The sequence below is a fragment of the Clarias gariepinus genome, chromosome 23 (assembly GCF_024256425.1).
Source record: "Clarias gariepinus isolate MV-2021 ecotype Netherlands chromosome 23, CGAR_prim_01v2, whole genome shotgun sequence".
Taxonomy (NCBI): Eukaryota; Metazoa; Chordata; class Actinopteri; order Siluriformes; family Clariidae; genus Clarias; species Clarias gariepinus.
Genome location: NC_071122.1, coordinates 2,374,895 through 2,393,846, shown reverse-complemented (window position 1 = coordinate 2,393,846; position 18,952 = coordinate 2,374,895). Strand labels below are relative to the sequence as shown.

General features: G+C 38.5%; 1 protein-coding gene across 2 annotated transcripts in view; it reads right to left on the bottom strand.

Annotated features, from left to right (window-relative positions):
• pla2g4ab (phospholipase A2, group IVAb (cytosolic, calcium-dependent)) overlaps positions 1-18,316 on the bottom strand; it is a 31,442-nt gene extending 13,126 nt beyond the window's left edge. The window contains exons 1-8 of one of the 2 annotated variants that reach the window (XM_053484000.1): positions 18,182-18,316; positions 15,043-15,178; positions 10,105-10,186; positions 9,720-9,868; positions 9,487-9,600; positions 8,834-8,871; positions 7,414-7,558; positions 50-186 (exon numbers count right to left, since the gene is read on the bottom strand). In XM_053484000.1, coding sequence (XP_053339975.1) covers positions 50-186; positions 7,414-7,558; positions 8,834-8,871; positions 9,487-9,600; positions 9,720-9,868; positions 10,105-10,186; positions 15,043-15,075 — 698 coding nt within the window. In that variant the 5' untranslated portion in view covers positions 15,076-15,178; positions 18,182-18,316. Of the gene's footprint in view, positions 1-49; positions 187-7,413; positions 7,559-8,833; positions 8,872-9,486; positions 9,601-9,719; positions 9,869-10,104; positions 10,187-15,042; positions 15,179-16,159; positions 16,179-18,181 lie in introns of those variants that run through there. The other variant, XM_053484001.1, reaches the window with a different exon arrangement.
• Between the last annotated feature and the right edge of the window lie 636 nt (positions 18,317-18,952).

Genomic DNA, 18,952 nt, shown 5'->3' with positions numbered 1-18,952 from the left:
AAAAACTTCTCTAATTTTCAATAGTATTGTGGAATGATGTAGAATGTACCACGTGGAGCCAGACAGGCCAGCAACATATGTTGTGCAGTCCAGCACTCCTGACTCGTACAGAGCCTTCATGACCCCCGAGAAGCCGACCATCGCCCTGAACCCACCACCCGATCCTACCACAGCTATCACAGGGACCTGCATAGACACAAATCTTATTATTACATCACTACAATGTATTTGTTTAGCACTTTAAACAATGAATGCTCACAAAACAACTTTACAAAAATGTAAATTAAAATATTTTACAGGATATTAAGTTAAAATTAAAAAATCTAAGAAAAGGGGAAAATGAGGCATCAGTTGCAAGGACAAACTACCTGAGATGTGAAGAGGAAGGAAAAACAATACACTCTCTTGACCACACAGTGGGGAATGGTTTGTTTATATAGCACTGATTTATTCACTTCTTTAGGCATATATATCTATATATATATTGTTATTGTTGCAGGTGTTCCTGGAAGGCGGCATGGTGGCTTAATGATTCGCCTTGCACCTCCATGCTCCAGATTCGATTCCCGCCCCTGTTTCCATAGAGTTTACATGTTCTCTCCGTGCTTGGTAGATTTCCTCCAAGTATGGCTTCCTTCCACAGTCCAGATTAGGCTAATTAGCGTTCCCAATTTGCCCGTAGTGTGTGTCCTGCGATGGTTTGGCGTGTAATGAATACAGGATTAAGCAGTATAGACAATGAGTGTGTGTTGCTGGAGGACACTGTGGCAGTAAAACAGAGTAGTGCTGTTGTCTTCGTGGTATTTCACTTCATATCCAACAGGTACATGCATTAGGTAATGCAAATGTTTGTGTATTTGTTACAGTAGTTTTAATTTAATCCATTGGATGTATTTTATTTTTAAATGGACATTGTCAGAACTTAGTTTCCAAGTAATCCAGCTACAGTGATGAAGAAAAACTTGAGACAACATGCGGAAGAAAGGAAGCTGGTGAGTCATTTCTCTGCCACAACTGTACACTAGAAACTCAAACTGCTAAGAAATGGAGTGAATTGAAGTGTTGAAGGGATCTTCATTACAAGCATGAGTCATTCTATAATTCCAGTAGTGGAAGATTAAAACTTAAGTGTATGACCTCCAAGTGAGGATATCCACTTGGGTAGCTTCCTGTTTTTCGTATTGTTTCCGCGAAAGTTCCTCGTTTGTTTGTATCAGGGTTTAAATTACATTACCTTTTCTTGTTTATTCTAAATAACAACATTAACTAATTTTCAGGCTTTAATACTACTGGATTTTTGCCTTTTTCCTGTTTGTTTTTTTTTGCGCTTTTTCGGAGAACGCGCATATCATCTGAGAACAACAAGCGGAATCCATCACCAAATAACTACTCAGGTACGATATCATGTCTAATATTCAGCTCGTTCAGTGTGTAGAGTGCAGGATGTTTAGACATTCTTCCCCCGTCGTTAGTGGTAATTTTATTTGTGATAGGTGTGTGGTAGTGAGCACTCTGACGGAGAAGATATCAGCGTTAGAGGAGCGCATCCAGACTTTAGAGAGGGTTAGAGAACAGACATCGGACAGAAATCTCACCAACAACAACATACAGTAGTGAGGATTTCATGAACTTTTTCAATAACAAAATCATAAATATTAGCCAAAAAATTCAGGCTTTGAAACCAGACAATTTAAGTGATACAGATGATAAATTAATCACATCACATCAGAACCTAGAATACTTTACTCCCCTTGAAGCGAGAGAACTAATTTCACTCATCTCCTTTTCAAAATCGTCAACCTGTGAATTAGATCCTATACCGACACATTTTCTCAAGCAGATAGTTCCAGCAATAACAGAACCCCTGTTAAAAGTAATTAACTGTTTACTCAGCAGTGGGTATGTTCCTAAATCCCTTAAATTAGCAGTTATTAAACCACTAATCAAAAAACCTGACCTTGACCCCTGTCAGCTTTCCAATAACAGGCCGATATCAAACCTCCCCTTTATCTCTAAAATTCTGGAAAAAGTAGTATCACAGCAGCTATGTTCATATCTACATAGGAATAGCATACATGAATTGTATCAGTCAGGATTTAGGCCTCATCACAGCACAGAGACAGCACTCGTTAAAGTAGTAAATGACCTCCTAGTGGCCTCTGATAAGGGTTGTGTCACTATACTTGTGTTACTCGATCTCAGTGCAGCTTTTGGCACTATTGATCATAGTATTCTCCTTCACAGATTAGAAAATGTAGTAGGAATTAAGGGGACGGCCCTCTTATGGCTCAGATCCTATTTGACTGATCGTTATCAGTTTGTAGATTTAGATGGTGACCATTCCTCATGTTCTCAAGTTGAGTTTGGTGTTCCACAGGGTTCTGTTTTAGGCCCACTGCTTTTTTCCCTTTACATGCTTCCTCTAGGCAAAATAATTCGTAAACATGGTATTAGTTTTCATTGTTATGCTGATGACACACAAGTATACGTTTCAGCAAAACCAGATGAGAAAAAACAGCTTACTAAAGTTGAGCAATGTGTGCAGGACATAAGAGATTGGATGTTAATTAATTTCCTTCTGCTTAATCCTGATACAGAAGTTCTAGTCATAGGACCACAAGCAGCTAGAAGTAAGCTTTCTGATCACACTGTGATTTTAAATGGCCTTTCTGTTCCATCAAGTGCAACAGTAAAAGACCTCGATGTGATTATAGATTCAAGCCTTTAATTTGAAGCACATGTAGATAATATTACCAGAATAGCATTCTTTCACCTCAGAAATATTGCCAAGATAAGAAATATATTGTCACCAAATGATGCAGAAAAACTAGTTCATGCTTTTTTGACGTCTAGGTTGGATTATTGTAACGCCTTACTGTCTGGTTGTTCAACAAGGTGCTTAAACAAGCTTTAATTAGTCCAGAATGCAGCAGCGAGAGTCCTCACTCGAACCAGAAGATATGAGCACATCACCCCTATCTTATCCACATTGCATTGGCTTCCTGTGAAATTTCGCATCGATTTTGAAATACTACTCTTGACGTATAAAGCATTAAATGGTCTTGCACCGCAGTATTTGAGTGAACTGCTAGTGTCTTACAATCCGCCATGCCTACTTCGATCAAAGGATGCAGGCTGCTTGTCAGTACCGTGTATTATTAAAACTACAGCAGGGGGCAGAGCTTTTTCTTACAAAGCCCCAAAGTTATGGAATAGTCTTCCAAATAGTGTTCGGGACTCAGACACAGTCTCAGTGTTTAAGTCCAGGCTAAAAACCTATTTATTTAGCCAAGCATTTTTATAAATAGATTAGCCTTAGGTAAAGGAGCAGATCTGGGGGACTCATGGACGAAGGGGTATTAGGTGAACTGGTATGTTTAGATGCTGTCCTCCCCACTCTCAATGATCACTCAGGTTTGTTGACGGTAAGGTGATTGGTTGCTTTACATCTCAGGGAGCCCTCATGTCTGTGTTTCCTTCTGGCTCTCCCTTTTTAGTTATGCTGTCATAGTTAGTCCTGCCGGAGTCTCTGCTTGCACTCTGCACTAAATATAGATTCACCGTATACATTGTTCGACTGTGACCATACCTAACAGTTATTTCTCCATATCTTTTGCTCTCTCCTTTTCTGCTCTATCCTCTCTCTCTCTCCGTCTCTCCTTGTTCATCTACCTATCTCTCTGTCGAGCTATACATGTCGCTCCTGAGCTGCCAGTGATCCAGAACCCCTCTGCCCGCTGAACCTTTTTAACTCATCCTGGAGTCCTGCTTCTGGTTGGAGATCTCATCACATGGATGCCCCGTGTGGTCTGCCTGGAATGCGTGTGGTGACTGGGGTTGGTTCCACTTTTCCATGAAGGTGGTCCTGTCCTCGACTGATGCAGACAACTGTTCTCTGAGGACCTGTGACTTCAGTCGCTCAATAGTTCAGGACTGGAATTTCTCACAGTCTACCTGAGCCTCCAGGAACAAACTGGACTTTAATCCTACACATCTCCTCTTATACTGAACTTCCAGTCTCTCATATTATTATGCAGATCAATCCCTGCTATCTGTTTTCACCCAGATGAGGATGGGTTTCCTGTTGAGTCTGGTCCTCTCAAGGTTTCTTCCTATTACCATCTCAGGGAGTTTTTCCTTGCCACTGTTGCCGTCGTCCTAGGCTTGCTCATCAGGGACAATCATATAATTTTGATTCATACACATTCACATTTCATACAAACTTGATTTTTTTGATTGTGTAAAGCTGCTTAGTGATGATGTAAATTGTTAAAAGCGCTATACAAATAAAATTTAATTGAATTGAATATCCACTGAATAATTGAGTAATTGCAGTCTTTATGCAGTCCAGGTGAGAAAATCCATAGCATTCTTTAGGGCATCTGTGAACTTCCATTAATAGCAACCTTAAACTGGGGCCTTTAGACCACCTGGGTTTACCTCCAGGGACCAAAGACCAGATTGTCCAGTCTAGCCCCACGGAAATATATGCTAAATATATGCTAATATATGCTAGATGCCTCAGGTGTCCTTCATTTAGAACACATCAAATACCTGGACTTTCTAGAGATTTGTTTGGAGATGTTTAACTGCATGTAAGAAATGGTAAAGTGAGTTGTCCATAAAGTTAAGAGAAGTGATCATTGCCTTACACAAACAGGACAAAGATATAAAATAATATAGCGAAGGTACTAAATGTTCCTTTAAATACTGTACTGTAGGTTCCTTTTTTACCAGTTTAAAGTTAAAAGAACAGTGCCTACACAACCAGGACGTGTCAGAAAGAGGAAGCCATCACCTCCTGCTACAGTAACAGATTCCTGAGGTGACAAGTGTCTAAAAAAAAAAAAAAAAAACTTGACTGACTGCAAAGGACCTACTTTACAGAAAGATTTAGTGGCAGCAGAGACTGAAGTTTCTGCACTATAAGACGCATACTGAACACTGAAGGTCACCCCAAGACGTACACCACAGCTGACCCTAAAACAGGCTCCAATACGGTCGGCTTCAATACGCTAAAAACCATATAAAAAATTACTGCAAAACAATTCCTGCTATTGATTATTAACAAATAATCAGCAAACAAGGATGGGTTTCCTGTTGAGTCTGGTTCCTCTCAAGGTTTCTTCCTCTTCCCATCTCAGGGAGTTTATCCTTTCCACCAGGGCTTGCTTATCAGGGACTATCTGGTCATTTGGATTCAAATTTAAGTTGCAAGTATGCAAGTTACATAAGCTCTTGCACAATCTGGCATTTTTTCTCCGGAAATCAGAACTGCTATACTGAGCACTAAAACCAATTCATGAATTGCCAAATAATTGTGAAATCCCTCTCCCTTAGAAGCTTTTTTCACAACACCATTATGCCTTTTACTGTTCTCTTTTCAACCTTCACAACCCTTTAACCCACAGATCTTTAAGGCCCCATGTTAGACATTGATTATCTCTCACAGTAACTTGAAAGACCATTGCATCACTGCTTTAAATGAACTAGGCTTCCAGGAAGGGTGCTGGGGTTTTGTCTTGGGTTTTTACACTCAGTTTCTGTGAGGAGTACTCACTTCTCACTTTGTGAGTGTGTGTGAGTGTGTGTGTGTAAGTTTATAATAACATGACTCAGCAGTTGATTTTTGGTCATTCTAGACAGTTTCTTATCAGCATTTGTAATTTATAATAACCCCCAGGCAGTACCTTGCACTTGTAAAAAACAAGTGTTGTAAATTTTATAACAGTAGCATACACTTTTTACGTCTTTTTTGGCATTAAATAAACCATGTTTCAGTTTTTAATGCTGAAAGAATGTGCATGTCGTGACTAATTGTTTGAGCTTAAATATAAGAGAACACTGTATAATTTAAATTTAAAATATTAATTAGTATTAATTAGTAGTTTTAAAACTTGTTTAGGACAGTGGTCATCCAATGACGGAAATGACAGCTCTAAGTTTCTTCCTTGACAGCAGCTAACATGGGTGGAGTAGCTTGTGCCGTATCTCTCAAATGGTTATTAGTCTGTTGTAAATGTGCTAAAGTTTGTCTCGTAGTGAACATCGTACAAGCACTGAAGTAAGCAGGTTCCAGTATGGAAGCAAATTGGAATTATTCAAATTATGATGCCAATATGCTTGTATGACTGTTCATACAGAGGAAATTAAGGCATGTGCACTGTCGCATCATTCCAGTATATAACCACAGGGTGGTTACAGAAACTAAACGCGTTACTCAGAGTATAAACACAAAGTGTAATGCTATTACAAATATAGATTTAAATAGTAAGTTCAGCCCAGCTTTGTCGAAGTTCCTGACCGTAATTACAGGAAACTTAACAAATTTTGACTAGACAATTTAATGTCATCAATATTTTAAGATAAATATTCTTGTTGAGTTACCTAAAATAGAAAGAACAGGCTTGCTTTTTAATGTTTTGGAAAGTTTCCTAGCTATTTTGGTCACAATTACGCTGATTATAACCTCAAGTACAGAAGCTAAGGACAGAATATTCTACAAGCCACTATATGTTCTCGTTGTTGTTTTGCTGTACATTGTTCAGTTATTTGTTGGTTTGTTTCTGTTTCTCTTGGCATCACGTTAGGTTTCACACATAAGGACTTCAGTTCTTGACTACACCCATTATACAGTAGCACTAAATACATGTTGAGCACTGTGCACAATTTAGCATGGATAGCTAGTAGTGTGGGACTACAGCACCCAGTCAGCCACTGCACTCCGCATGTTCACATCAAGCAAATGTCACATGACCACAAACAGCACATGAACCACGGTTATGCACAATGAGTGTCAGTGTTTGTACTGCATTTCTAGGCAGTGTCTGTTGTGAGGAGCATTGTTGTATGCTGTTGTATCGTTGCCATGCTCATGTTTATTCCATGCTTGTCTAGTTTGTGTTTGTTATGGGATCCTAGTTGCGGTTAATGTGTTTTTCACTTTTACATAATAGAACACTCTGCTCTTGCATTCATCCCCAACCAATCCGTAAGAGAGTGAAAGATGGATGCAGCTGATTTTACCCAGATTAAGAAAGAACAGGCTTAGTGGATCCAAAAATTGCAACAAAAAAAAAGCGTTTCTAGGTATGCTACATCCCAAAATCTGCTTCAAGGCATACAGATAAGAGTAAGGAGTAGCTCACTTTTTAAAGAACAGAACAACAAATGCTATTCATAGGGAGTGATATTCATAATTTGCTTGTTAAAAATATTATACATTTTATAAATAAAGTAATATTCATACTTTCATTGTGGTTAATGTATGTGATCTACTTTGCATCTTTATAAGTGAGCACTGTGATGCACCATGTTGATGCACCAGGAAACTCGAATGTTACTCAAGTCTGTTTGCAAATTAAGCAACAACTTTCATGTCAGTGCATAAGAAAGAGTGTGTGTGTAATGCACCTCCTGGGAGCTAGAAGGCAGGAATCGTGGCTTCTCATTGTTCAGCAGTTTCTTGATACCCAGCATGACATGCTCCCTTCGCCGCTGCCTGTACAACTTCTCTTTGTCACACAGTGCAAGGCTAAACCGCAGATCAATAGCAGAACTGGACACAGAGACACAACACTTTATTTAAGCTTTATTGTCAACTTGTCTAAAAAAGCATATATAGATATATGATAAAAAGTCTGAAAAGCAAAAAAGGCTCACTCAAACTCCAACTGTTTTTATTAGCCTCCTGGGCTTAGCTTCTAAAATATAGTTGCTTATTCATAAAGAGCACAGTTAGACCAGAGAGCCGCATAAGATGAATGAACACATATACAGTGGAACCTCGAATTACGAGTAACACGGTTTATGAGTGTTCCGCAAGACAAGCAAAGATTTTTAATAAATTTTGACTTGAAAAACGAGCATTGTCTTGGTTTACAAGCACCAAGTATCATGTAGCATACATGCACTTCTTGTTTGATGCTGAGTGTCACGTGATCACAACTGAGTCAACAGTTTTTCTCTCTCTTGTGCTGCAAAATTGTAGTTAATCGTCTCCCCTGCTGGGTCTTAGTGCTTGTCTCTTACTGGTATAATCATCCTTGCACGCATGTACTGTTTATTATGACACTGTGACCATTTGTGTGTGTGTGAAACATATTTTATTTTGTGTTTGTAAGCGTGTTTGTACTGCGCACGAGTGTGCACGCGCATATAAAGCAAGAGCAAGTCTCATTAGTCTTTAAGATTTTATCTCGCTTTATCAGCCTGTCGTGTTTTACTTTACCTTTGAAAAGAATCGCGACAGAGCAGAGTTTCTGTGTAAAGCAGAGAGTGTGTGGGTGTGTGTTTGGAAAGGCAAGAGGAGAAGGGGATGGTAGGGGGCTGTAGGGGCAAAAGAGTGTGTGTGTGTGCGCGCGTAATCGGACACCGTGCTTACACACCCACACATACTCTCTCGCCTTTACAAACCCTCCTCTTACCCCCTCCTCAATTTGGCTTCCCACAAACACACACACACACACACACACACGAGCACTAAGACCCAGCAGGGAAGACGATTACCTTCAAGCCCACTCTTATTCAAAAACTCCGGCAGGTTTTAGTTAATTTAGTTAGGTAATTTTGTTAGTTTTTATTCAGGACATTATGTCATCTATGCTACTGCTACTAGTAAACACATCAAATGATAGAATGAGTGAAGAAAGTGGCCATATTTATTCATTTCTCCTATTCATAAAAAGTAGCCTTTTTATCCTCTCAGGTTTGAGGAACCACAGAAAATATGCCAGTCCATTTTTGTTTGGTCTTCATGAAATAAATCAAAGGAAAAAAACAAAGAAACCTTATCTGTAAGAAGAAACAGGTGTTACGTTCAGCTGGTACCTACCAAACTTCCAGACTGAGCTCTAAGAACACTGTTGTGGTCTGATGGAAGAAAACAAAGACACTCCATTAATGTGGCACGGATCACTGTAGGATAATATACACACTACCTGCCTAATATTGAGTAGGTCCCCCTTTTGCCCGAAATAGTGATGCACTGTGTGTTCTAACACCTTTCTATGGACCAAGCATTAACCTTTTCAGCAATTTAAGCTACAGTAGGTCTTCTTTTGAATCAGACTCCAAGGACCAATTTTCGGTCCCCCTGTGCATCAGTGAGGCCGTGTCACCAGTCCACCGGTTCTCCTTTCTTGGACCATTTTTGGGCACTTTTTGGACTTCCAAAAGTGCTCCAAGGAAGAAAAAACGGTGAACCGGTGAAAGGGTCATGGGAGGCCAAAGCTCACTGCTGCACTTAGGGAGTAAAGGCTGGCCCATGTAGTCTGATCCAATAGATTGGTAAATAGGTTAATGCTGCTTGTAATAGAAAAGAGTTAAAACACATCATTACGATTTTAATGGAAAAGAGGGGACCTACTCAATATTAGATGGGATATATAATATAAGGGAGAAAGAAAGAAAGAAAGAAAGAACGAAAGAAGGAACGAAAGAAGGAACGAAAGAAGGAACAAATGAATGAACAGTATGGTTACTTACTTTTCCTATAACAAAGGGCACCTCTTCCTTTTGTCCCACTTTAACTTGGGAAATGCGATACGTGCTCATGCCCAGTGTCTCATCCATCACATAATTAGCATCCATTAGTGTTAGCTGAAAACATTGCATTAGACATTAGGAAAAGTGAGAAAACTGTTAAAGTTAAGAAGCTGTCAGAAGTTGTTCAGTTGAAAAAGATCCTAAAGGATTTCAGCGAAGCTGTTCTAGGTTACCTCCAGTACATTGTCCTGGTTTGGGTCCAATATGAACTCAAAGCTTTCATTCCACTCAGGGTTGATGTCATTATCAATGTGCCGTGTCCTCTTTCTGCTCTCAGGAGATGTGGGAATGAATAGCTCTACATAAGGGTCTGGGGTGTCCACTACAGGAAAATCCACACACACACACACACACACACACACTGAAGCATAGTGAGGCAAAAAGAAACCAAGATTTGACAGAGTCTATTGATCTAAGTGTTTCATCATTTGCTCTGAGTGTTCCAGTGCCTTAAGTTAGTTACAAGTGTTTAACTGCACATGAGAACGATGCTAGATATTTGATGTGAAAAGGCATCAGCGTTTAGTTTAACCACCGAAATAATGTTCCACAACTCACATAAGTCACCCAAAGCTCCTTTGGTGACATTTTCTGCACGTAGCACTTTCACTTTAAACTTGTGCGAGTACTGCTGCTCGACCTTAAAGGCAGAAACAAACACATTTAGGGCAAAGTATAATGATTTCTCATAAATAATTAAATCATTCTTCAATGCAGGAACTTCTTATTTTTATAATATATGTAGCAGTGCACAATAAAACACTCAGTATGAGTGGGTAATTCTGTTAATATGCTAATAGTTGTTAGCGATTCATTCATTCAAGTACACTAATGCATATACTACTAACACATAGACATTTCCCCAATGTGGCGTATAAAAGTATATCTTATCTTTTCTTATCTTATCTTAAATCATACATCCTTATTCCCCCTGCTCCTAACGCAATGCTTTTCATATGTACACTGAATACATTACCTGGCTTTGTTTTACATTTTATTTAAGATTTGCAAAATAAACTGTGCGCTTCATTAAACTTAAAAAATCTTGCCATTGTGGGTACAGCTAAAAGTCACAGGGCCTAAAACCTTGACAAAAACTTCTGATATTTAGTACAATCCAAACAGTATTTTTCAGAAATCACAAAGACAATTAAAAAAGGCAAACATTCATTCACTGTCATTACCACTTTATCCTGTATTCAGGAAACATAACCCAGGAGACTTAGGGCACAAAGCGGGGTGCACCCTGGACATGGCGCCAATCCATCACAGGGCACACACACACACACACAATGGGCAATTTGAGAACTTCAATTAGCCTAATCTGCATGTCTTTCGACTGTGAAAGGAAACCAGAGTAAAGACAATCTCTGATGCAAAGTTGATTTCAGAGGTATTAATTCATTTCTGTATGAAAAAAATTAGCATGAACAAAAAAGATCAAATAAATATTTAGTTTGAGAACGTTCTGTCTTATAAACCTCCATTAAACATCTAATATTGAAGTATACTGTAATAGTGACTGTACATTACCGAAAGCATGGAAAGGAAACCCATCGCTCTGGTGTTTGAAAGAAAGAGCGCTGGCTTTGCTTTGAATATAGTGTTTACGGTGAAGGGGGAATTCTAGCGCGTAACGCTGTTTATTGTGCAATTGGCAACCCAGTTAATTGAAAGTGCTGCATTCCAGGCAGGCAGCAGAAAGCACACTTTAAAGTTCGCTGCGGCACGGACCGTAGCAATCGGCAATCCATTGCTCTACCTGTAATATCCCGGATGCGAAGAAATAATTTTTTTTACCACTAATGAATTTTATTACTTAAATTTTATTACCTGAATTTTGTCTACCAGAATTTGTGATGTTGAAAAATTTTGAAGATTGTATTTTTAACAACAATTTAGTAGCTTGAATATTTTTGCATCAAACTTTAAATGCTTAAATTACACTTTCATTTGAAGTATCCAACCTCAATAAATTGCAGTGCCTCAAATTTTAAGCATTGTAAGGATTTTTTCAATTCAGATCAAAGCGCAATGCAGAAAATTTCAAAAGTTTTTTTTTTAGTTCATGTAATTTAACATGCTCATTTGCTTTGGGAAATTCTGGCACTATTATACTTCCATACATTTAACTATTAATGTTTGTGTAAGAAACTTAACACAGCGTTTTCTTCTAACCATTTAAAAAACTATAATAAAATAAAATCTAAAATAAAATCTTATTTCTTTTGGTGTTGCCATGTTTTTTGCCTGAATAATGTTAGTAATATGCTCAATAATCTACATATGTTATAGAATATAATTCTCTGTAACATGTTGTTGTTGGTCTTTCTGCTGCTCAAGAGGTCGCCACAAGCTTGGCACAGGTTTTACGCCGGATGCCCTTCCTGGCGCAACTCTTTCATTTTATCCGTGCTTGGGACCGGCACTGTATCCAGTGGCTTGGGTTTGGGTATTGGATACAAATCTCTGTAACCATTTTTTGGAAATTTAACAAACTTATAAGTGACCTTTTTTTTTTTGCTGACAATAATTATTTACATATATCGTTAATCATTACTGGAAACGTTTTTGAAACTTTTGCTTAGTGTGTAAGTTATGCACTTTTTTTATGGTGTATCATGCGAATCAGGCTGAACTGAAGCGTTCCAGAAGTAGCGTTATCTCAGTATGTAAAATAACTGAAGCATGCAGCTGTGGTGTGTGTAATCACAGCTATAAAAGTACAGTAGGCAGTGTGTATAAAAAACAACTGCATCACTGACACCGAAGCCCAATAATCAAAAACAACTTTTACTGGAAATATTGCTTGTTTTTTTTTTTTGTTTTGTTTTTTTACAGTATTAACATTATTATTATTATATTAAGTTATTTTTGTAACAATTACGGGGGAGATGATTTTATATTAGCATTTATATCACTCTAAAATATGTATCTACAACCAGTATAATTCAAGACGTCCTTATGTTAGGTTATGAAAACCATTTGTAAGAGCTTACATGAGAGGAGACTTATTTTTAGGATTTTTTTTTTGCAGTTTGCGGTTGACAGGTTGGTGTGATCTCATATAACACCAATGAACTGCTTGCTAGCAGAAGAAATACTAGATTTACTATCAGACTCTGATGTCAGTGTCTGAAACACTGTACTGTAGAACCTTTACTATAAACCAGCAGACAGCAATTTTAACAGTATTTTATGTCCATTTTATTAAACAATATCATGCCATATTTTTTTTTTTTTTACAGAATGGCTGTAAATATTAACCTGCTTCATATGCAATACAGTGTCACACTTCACAGGCTTTTTTTTTCTTGCTCATTGAAAATTCTAAAAATACAGTACATCATGGAAAAACGTTTTAGGTCATTTCTTTTTGCTTAGGCTGAATACTCATCATACTCAATTTTACAAGTAGTGTTAATCAGGATTAGAAAACAGATTAAAATAATTTAATGGACTTTTATCATAAATACACATTAGCTTAGTGGTTAAGATATTGGATGACTGAGCTGAAGGTCATGGCTTCAAACCCCAGCACCACAAAGCCTCGACTGCTAGGCCTTTAAGCAACGCTCCTAACTGCTTTAATGTTTGATGAGATAAATGTAAATCATCTGGATTAGGGGTTCTGCTATAAATGCTGAAAATGTTATGGTTAGTCATCTGGAGGTCGCTACTATCAACAGCTGAACAATACAATTCATATCCTTCTGGTCCTGGTGGTCAGTCGGTTAACTTAACTACAGTTCAGATCTAATAGTTACATAAGCATTACATAAGCTCACTACAATACAGAAGAGCTCCGTATAGTCATGATATATCAGCAGAACACATCAGTTGCATTTAGTGGTGGGTGACAAATATATGACAAGCAAAATACTTAGCTTTATATGTCTTACACATAACTAAACATTTTAAAATTAAGCTACTCATAATATATTTACATCTATTTAGCAAGTCTTACTGTTATAACTTTTTATTTAAAAAATAAAATTCCCTGAAAAAAGTCCATTTTGTGGCTGTTTTAATGCCTATTATATCATTCACCACGTAAAGTGTCATTGTGTCGGTGAGGCTTTTCCAGCGTTTACTTATTTCTCTTGAGGAGTGCCCTTCTTGCACGCATTTGTTTACTTCACTGCTGCTCTGGCTATGATCACAGCTCACATAGCTCACATACACACCCTGTGTTATCTTAAGCTCAAAAGACTTTTTGGCCTGCTTTCTTGGTTGTTAAATAAATCTGTCTAAATATTTCCTCAAAATAACAGTTTTGCCTGTGTACACTCAATGTCCAGTTTATTAGAAACACCTGTTCACCTGCACATTTATGCTGTGAACTAATCAGCCAATTACATGGGAGCAGCACGACTTGCATAGAATTTACGTAGAAATTCCATAGAATCAGGTCAAGAGCTTCACATCAAACAAGAGAACAGGGATACTGTAAACTCTGATCTCTGTAACTTTAACCGTGTTATGGTTGTTATGGTACCACATGCGCTGGTTTAAGAATTTCAGAAAGTGCTGATCTCCTGGGATTTACACACGCCTCAGGAGTTAACACTAAGTGGTGCAGAAACAAACAAACAAAAAAACCTGTGAACGAGAGTGCTGTGGGTGAAAACGCCTAGTTGCTAAGAGAGGTCACAGAATATCGCCAGATAATAAGTGTATAAGAGATTGTATAGTTTTCGAAAACTATCACTGTGTCTGTTGTTTTACTGTAAATAGGTGGGCTTTTAGGCACTTACTATTCATCAGTCATGCTACTGGATTGCTTACCAAACTAAATGTGAAGTATAAGATAGCAACAGCAGCTACTTTTTGTCATTGGTTAGTTGGGAAGGGGAAAAAAATGATTCAGTGTGATGTCATGATTATTTCATGTGGCAATTCAGGTATCACCACAGTGACTCCAAAATCGATTCTTCTAAATTGTTTTTCATTTACGTATATTTGCAATGAGGTGGTAAAAGGTTGCCATTTCTTTATAATCTTACAGGTGTGTGCTCTCAACTATTTACAGATTGGCAGTTAGTAAAGCATCCTCTGTAGTTGAAGTGAATTAATTGTGGTTTGTTTAAAATTGTAAAAAAATATATATATATTGGTATATCTATACTAATCTATACTCTATAATAATCATAAACATCAAGATTCTAAACACATTTTGCAGTTACTATAAAAAGCGCAGACACGGCATCATTAATAGTGCAACTCCAAAATGTGTTTAGTATCATGATAGATTTGGTCTCCCTGCAAACACAAATCGTGAAGACATTGTATTTGTTCATGATATACAGTATGATTGCCCACCTCAGCTGTAACAGGTTACTGTATATATGACCACATTTAAAAATAAATAATAATAATAATAATATATATGAAAAAAAATGAAGGTTTGCAGAACAAATAGACTGTGATTGCAAATGTACATTATTTTTAGCAAACAGGGTTAATAAAAGACAAGTATAATTTTGTGGCACTTACGATGATGTACTGATATGGATCAACGGCAGACATAGTGGTGCTCTACATGGGGTGATCAGGACTGGCTGACAATCCCACGTCCACGTAAAAATCTGGCCCTCCGATGATGAGATCTTGTGGGAGTAGGAATTCTCATCTAGTGTACACATGAGAGGTTAATCCGGTTGTCATCGTGAGACCAGGGTGATTTATAAGACAGGAATTACACTTCTAAAGTAAAATTGTCATTCTATCCTTAACAGGAAGGTAGGTCAGTCTATATTAAAATGTTAATCATTAGGGTCAGTACATAATATAAAACAGGCATTCAAGTCAAACCAGGACTTCTGATAGTGCAGAGTAACAGAACGTAGTTCAAAGAGTAAAAACTATCTTTATTTCTCTTTATAATCACCTGAGCACTTGGACACCATAAAGGTAGAAAGTTTTTGATTAAAATGTCTGAAATGCCTTCCAGGAACTCCTTTAATGCCTTAAATATGTTAAAATGGCTTGGAGTGAGGTCAGGACTATACGGGGGAAATAGCAGTACATCCCAGATGAATTCCTGTAATGTGCAAGTGGTTTTGTTGAATAATTGTATATACAGTTCCCGCAGACAAAGGCTGTTGGTGAGAAGGTAGTTTGCGCTATTCAAATGTTTTTTTTCTAAACCCTATACTGTGCTTGAAGACTTTTATAAATGTCAATGACTTTTGAACCTTCTTTCACCAGAAATTTCATCACAAGTACCAGTTTGACTTAAACGCCTCTCTTATAGGAATTATACAGTCTGTATTAAGAAGGTCACTAACCTAGCGTGCAACAGAGAAAGGGAGCGAGAGAGAGAGCGCAACAAAAGAGGAAGTGTGTAAATAAGAAAACTAAGATAATGCTCTGTGCAAGTAGTCAGAGGAAAATGTACTCATTAGATTCACATTAAACTCCATGACCAAGCAGAACATGTGTTAACTGAATAATGCCCAGCACTGCTCCTGGTTTATCACAGCTCTGTACAGTTACATTTTACAGATCTAACACACCAGCATTCATAAAATAAAGTAGCTATTTAGTTTGATCCAGTATATTGGACCAGGGGCACCATGCCAAGCAAATGGAAGCCACTCACATCATTTAAAAGTTTCAAGGCATAGTCTGTGGCAATCATCTAATGTTTCTGACAGGGAAGAGAAAAGAGCAAATGTGAGAGGATGTAAAGGCATTACTCTTTCTCCTCTCTCATGCATGTAGAAGGGAGCAGTTATCACTTTCTTCCAAGCGGTTCAGCTGTGCTGTGATACAGCATGAGCGGCAGGTAAAAAAAAAAAAAAAAAAAAAAAAAACTTATGTCATACTTTGCAGAAAGCATATGCTATATATGTCCATCACGGGAAACATATGCTAGCCTTAGTCCTACTTAGCAAGTAGCTCTCATGTGATATGGAGAAGCTAAGTGGTAAAAGGAGGTAGCAAATGAGCAAACTGAAGTAAAATGAGACAGACACCTAAAAAATACTGAATGACCAAGAACGAGTTCTAGAATAAATGAGGAGAATAAATACTAGGAATCATGCAAGTGAGTTTGGTTTTCTCATATCATTTTAATGAAAAAAGGATTAATTCAATGCAAACCTGAATTAATTCACAAACTCGAGAAAATCTCTTTCAGCATTCTATTTCACACTGCTCTGCCATGTCCCCACTTTATGACCCGTTTGGCATTCCAGTTTCATTGTTTGACCACTTCCCCTTCTCTTATCTACTCACATTCCTTTCACATTACCCTCTTTCATTTCTTTCTTTAAACTTCATGATTCCTCCCTGTTGATTCACATACAGCTTTTATTTTCTGACTAAATGCTAGAAACAGCAGTGCCTCTGCACATGTGGCATGAGCTCATTCACTGTCCCACTTCAACCCGGTGATACAAACAGTGTTTTCTGTGATGGCGTGTGATTGCAATCATTTAAATACTTTTTGAAATGGAATTGCCACAAAGAGTTTTGTACTCAAGTCTCCATCGAGTAACACCTAACAGGTTACCTCAGGAACGTGGAATAAAACTAAATGTTCCTTTTTCACACAGTTATACAGTAGAAGGGGTTTATTTATGTTCACACTATCAGAATCAGAATCATTTCAACATATCATGTCTGATATCACCCACATGAGGATGGGTTCCCTTTTGAGTCTGTTTCCTCTTAATGTTTCATCATCACCTTTGCCACCGTTACCACCACGTTGCTGATTAGATATACACTAATATATTAATCATTTATACACTCACTCACTCACTCCGGCTATACTGCTTTATACTGTATACAGGGTTACAGGGGGAGACTTGGACCATAAGGCATTCTGTAGAGGTGCAAATTCATCAAAGGGCACACACATACACACTCTTACATGCTCATTCACACACTACAGGTGATTTGGGAATGCCTAATCTACATGTCTTTGGACTGTGGGTGAAAACCAGAGTACCTGGAAGAACCCACTAAGCACGAGAAGAACATGCAAACTTCATGCACATAGACTCGAGAAGGGAATCGAACCCCGGAGGTACAAGGCGACAGTGCTAACCACTGAGCTAACCATGCAGCTACCATACTATTCATCTGAGGAATTTTTTTGCACCAATGTCCATCATTAACAGTGCTTACGAATAAAAATTAATTGAGATAAATTCCACCCGACCCTGTTCAAGCATCTTGCTTGCTCTGGCCGGCTGCTACAGGAAGGAGGAGGGTTGGAAGCACCTGTGTTCTACAGGTGTACAGGCTCCATGCCAAGCTTTACATAGTATTAAAGATTTATATAAATTACGAGTAAGTAATGGCAAGTTGATGTAAAGCATCTCAGCAGCTTAAGTGTAGATGAACACTTATTTGAGCTGGACACAAGATACATCTTCATCAGAAAGTATCCTGACTAATACTAAGACTCTCTTAGTGGCTGTCTTTAAATCCTAAGTCCATAAATCTATCAAGAATCACAAGTCTTCTGTGTCGCACAGCCCACACACAGGCCTGGAAGTCTGCAGTCATCTAAAACTTCCCTCTTCTCCTCTCCTCCCTCATCTGTCCAAGAGACCGGCAGATAGCTCCTTCTCTCCACAACTGGACCATCATGCAAACACACTCTTGGTACGGTACTCACCCGGAGATGTTATGAAAAATGCTGTGTTCTTGCAAACACTCCCGCATTCGTCCTGGAGACACGCGCGCGAACTCCGGTGCGCTCATGCTTTGAGGAACAGGAGCAGCCGCTGCGCCTCGCGCTGATAGCCACGCCCACAATCACCAAACATCCCTCAAATGCGCACAGAGTGGAGGAAATCCGTCTGCCTGCGTTCCGTGCATCCTTTAGCGCATTACCACTACTGCTGCTACTATACTTGTGTAGAGGACGTTGTGGAATAAAAAGCATTCATAGTGAAAAAGTCGACCTTTTATCTAAAACGCACACTTCTACATCTGATCCGAGTTTACACTGGATTAATACATCCTAGGAGAACTGAAATGTTATGTGTCATTTTTTCCACTAGAGGGAAACTTAATACCGCTGCTTCATTATAATGATTCCATCCATCCATCCATCCATCCAGGAACCTCTGTAGTCTAGGGGCCGTGGAGGCCAAAAACCGTAGGACCCTTCCATCAACATTCAAACACTATGGGCAGTTGGGGAACGCCCACTGGACAGTGGGAGGAAACTGAGGTAGCCGGAGGAAACCCACCAAGCACAGGGGAGCATGCAAACTCCAAAGGGGGAATCGAACGCTGGGACAGTGCTAACCACTACACCACTGTGCTGCCAATTATCCTATAACAGCTTCAAAATAAACATTTTAAGATTTGTTCCATTCTACATCAATGTCATAAAGTATAAACAAAGTATATTAGAGAATACCATTGGCTAATGTAAAAC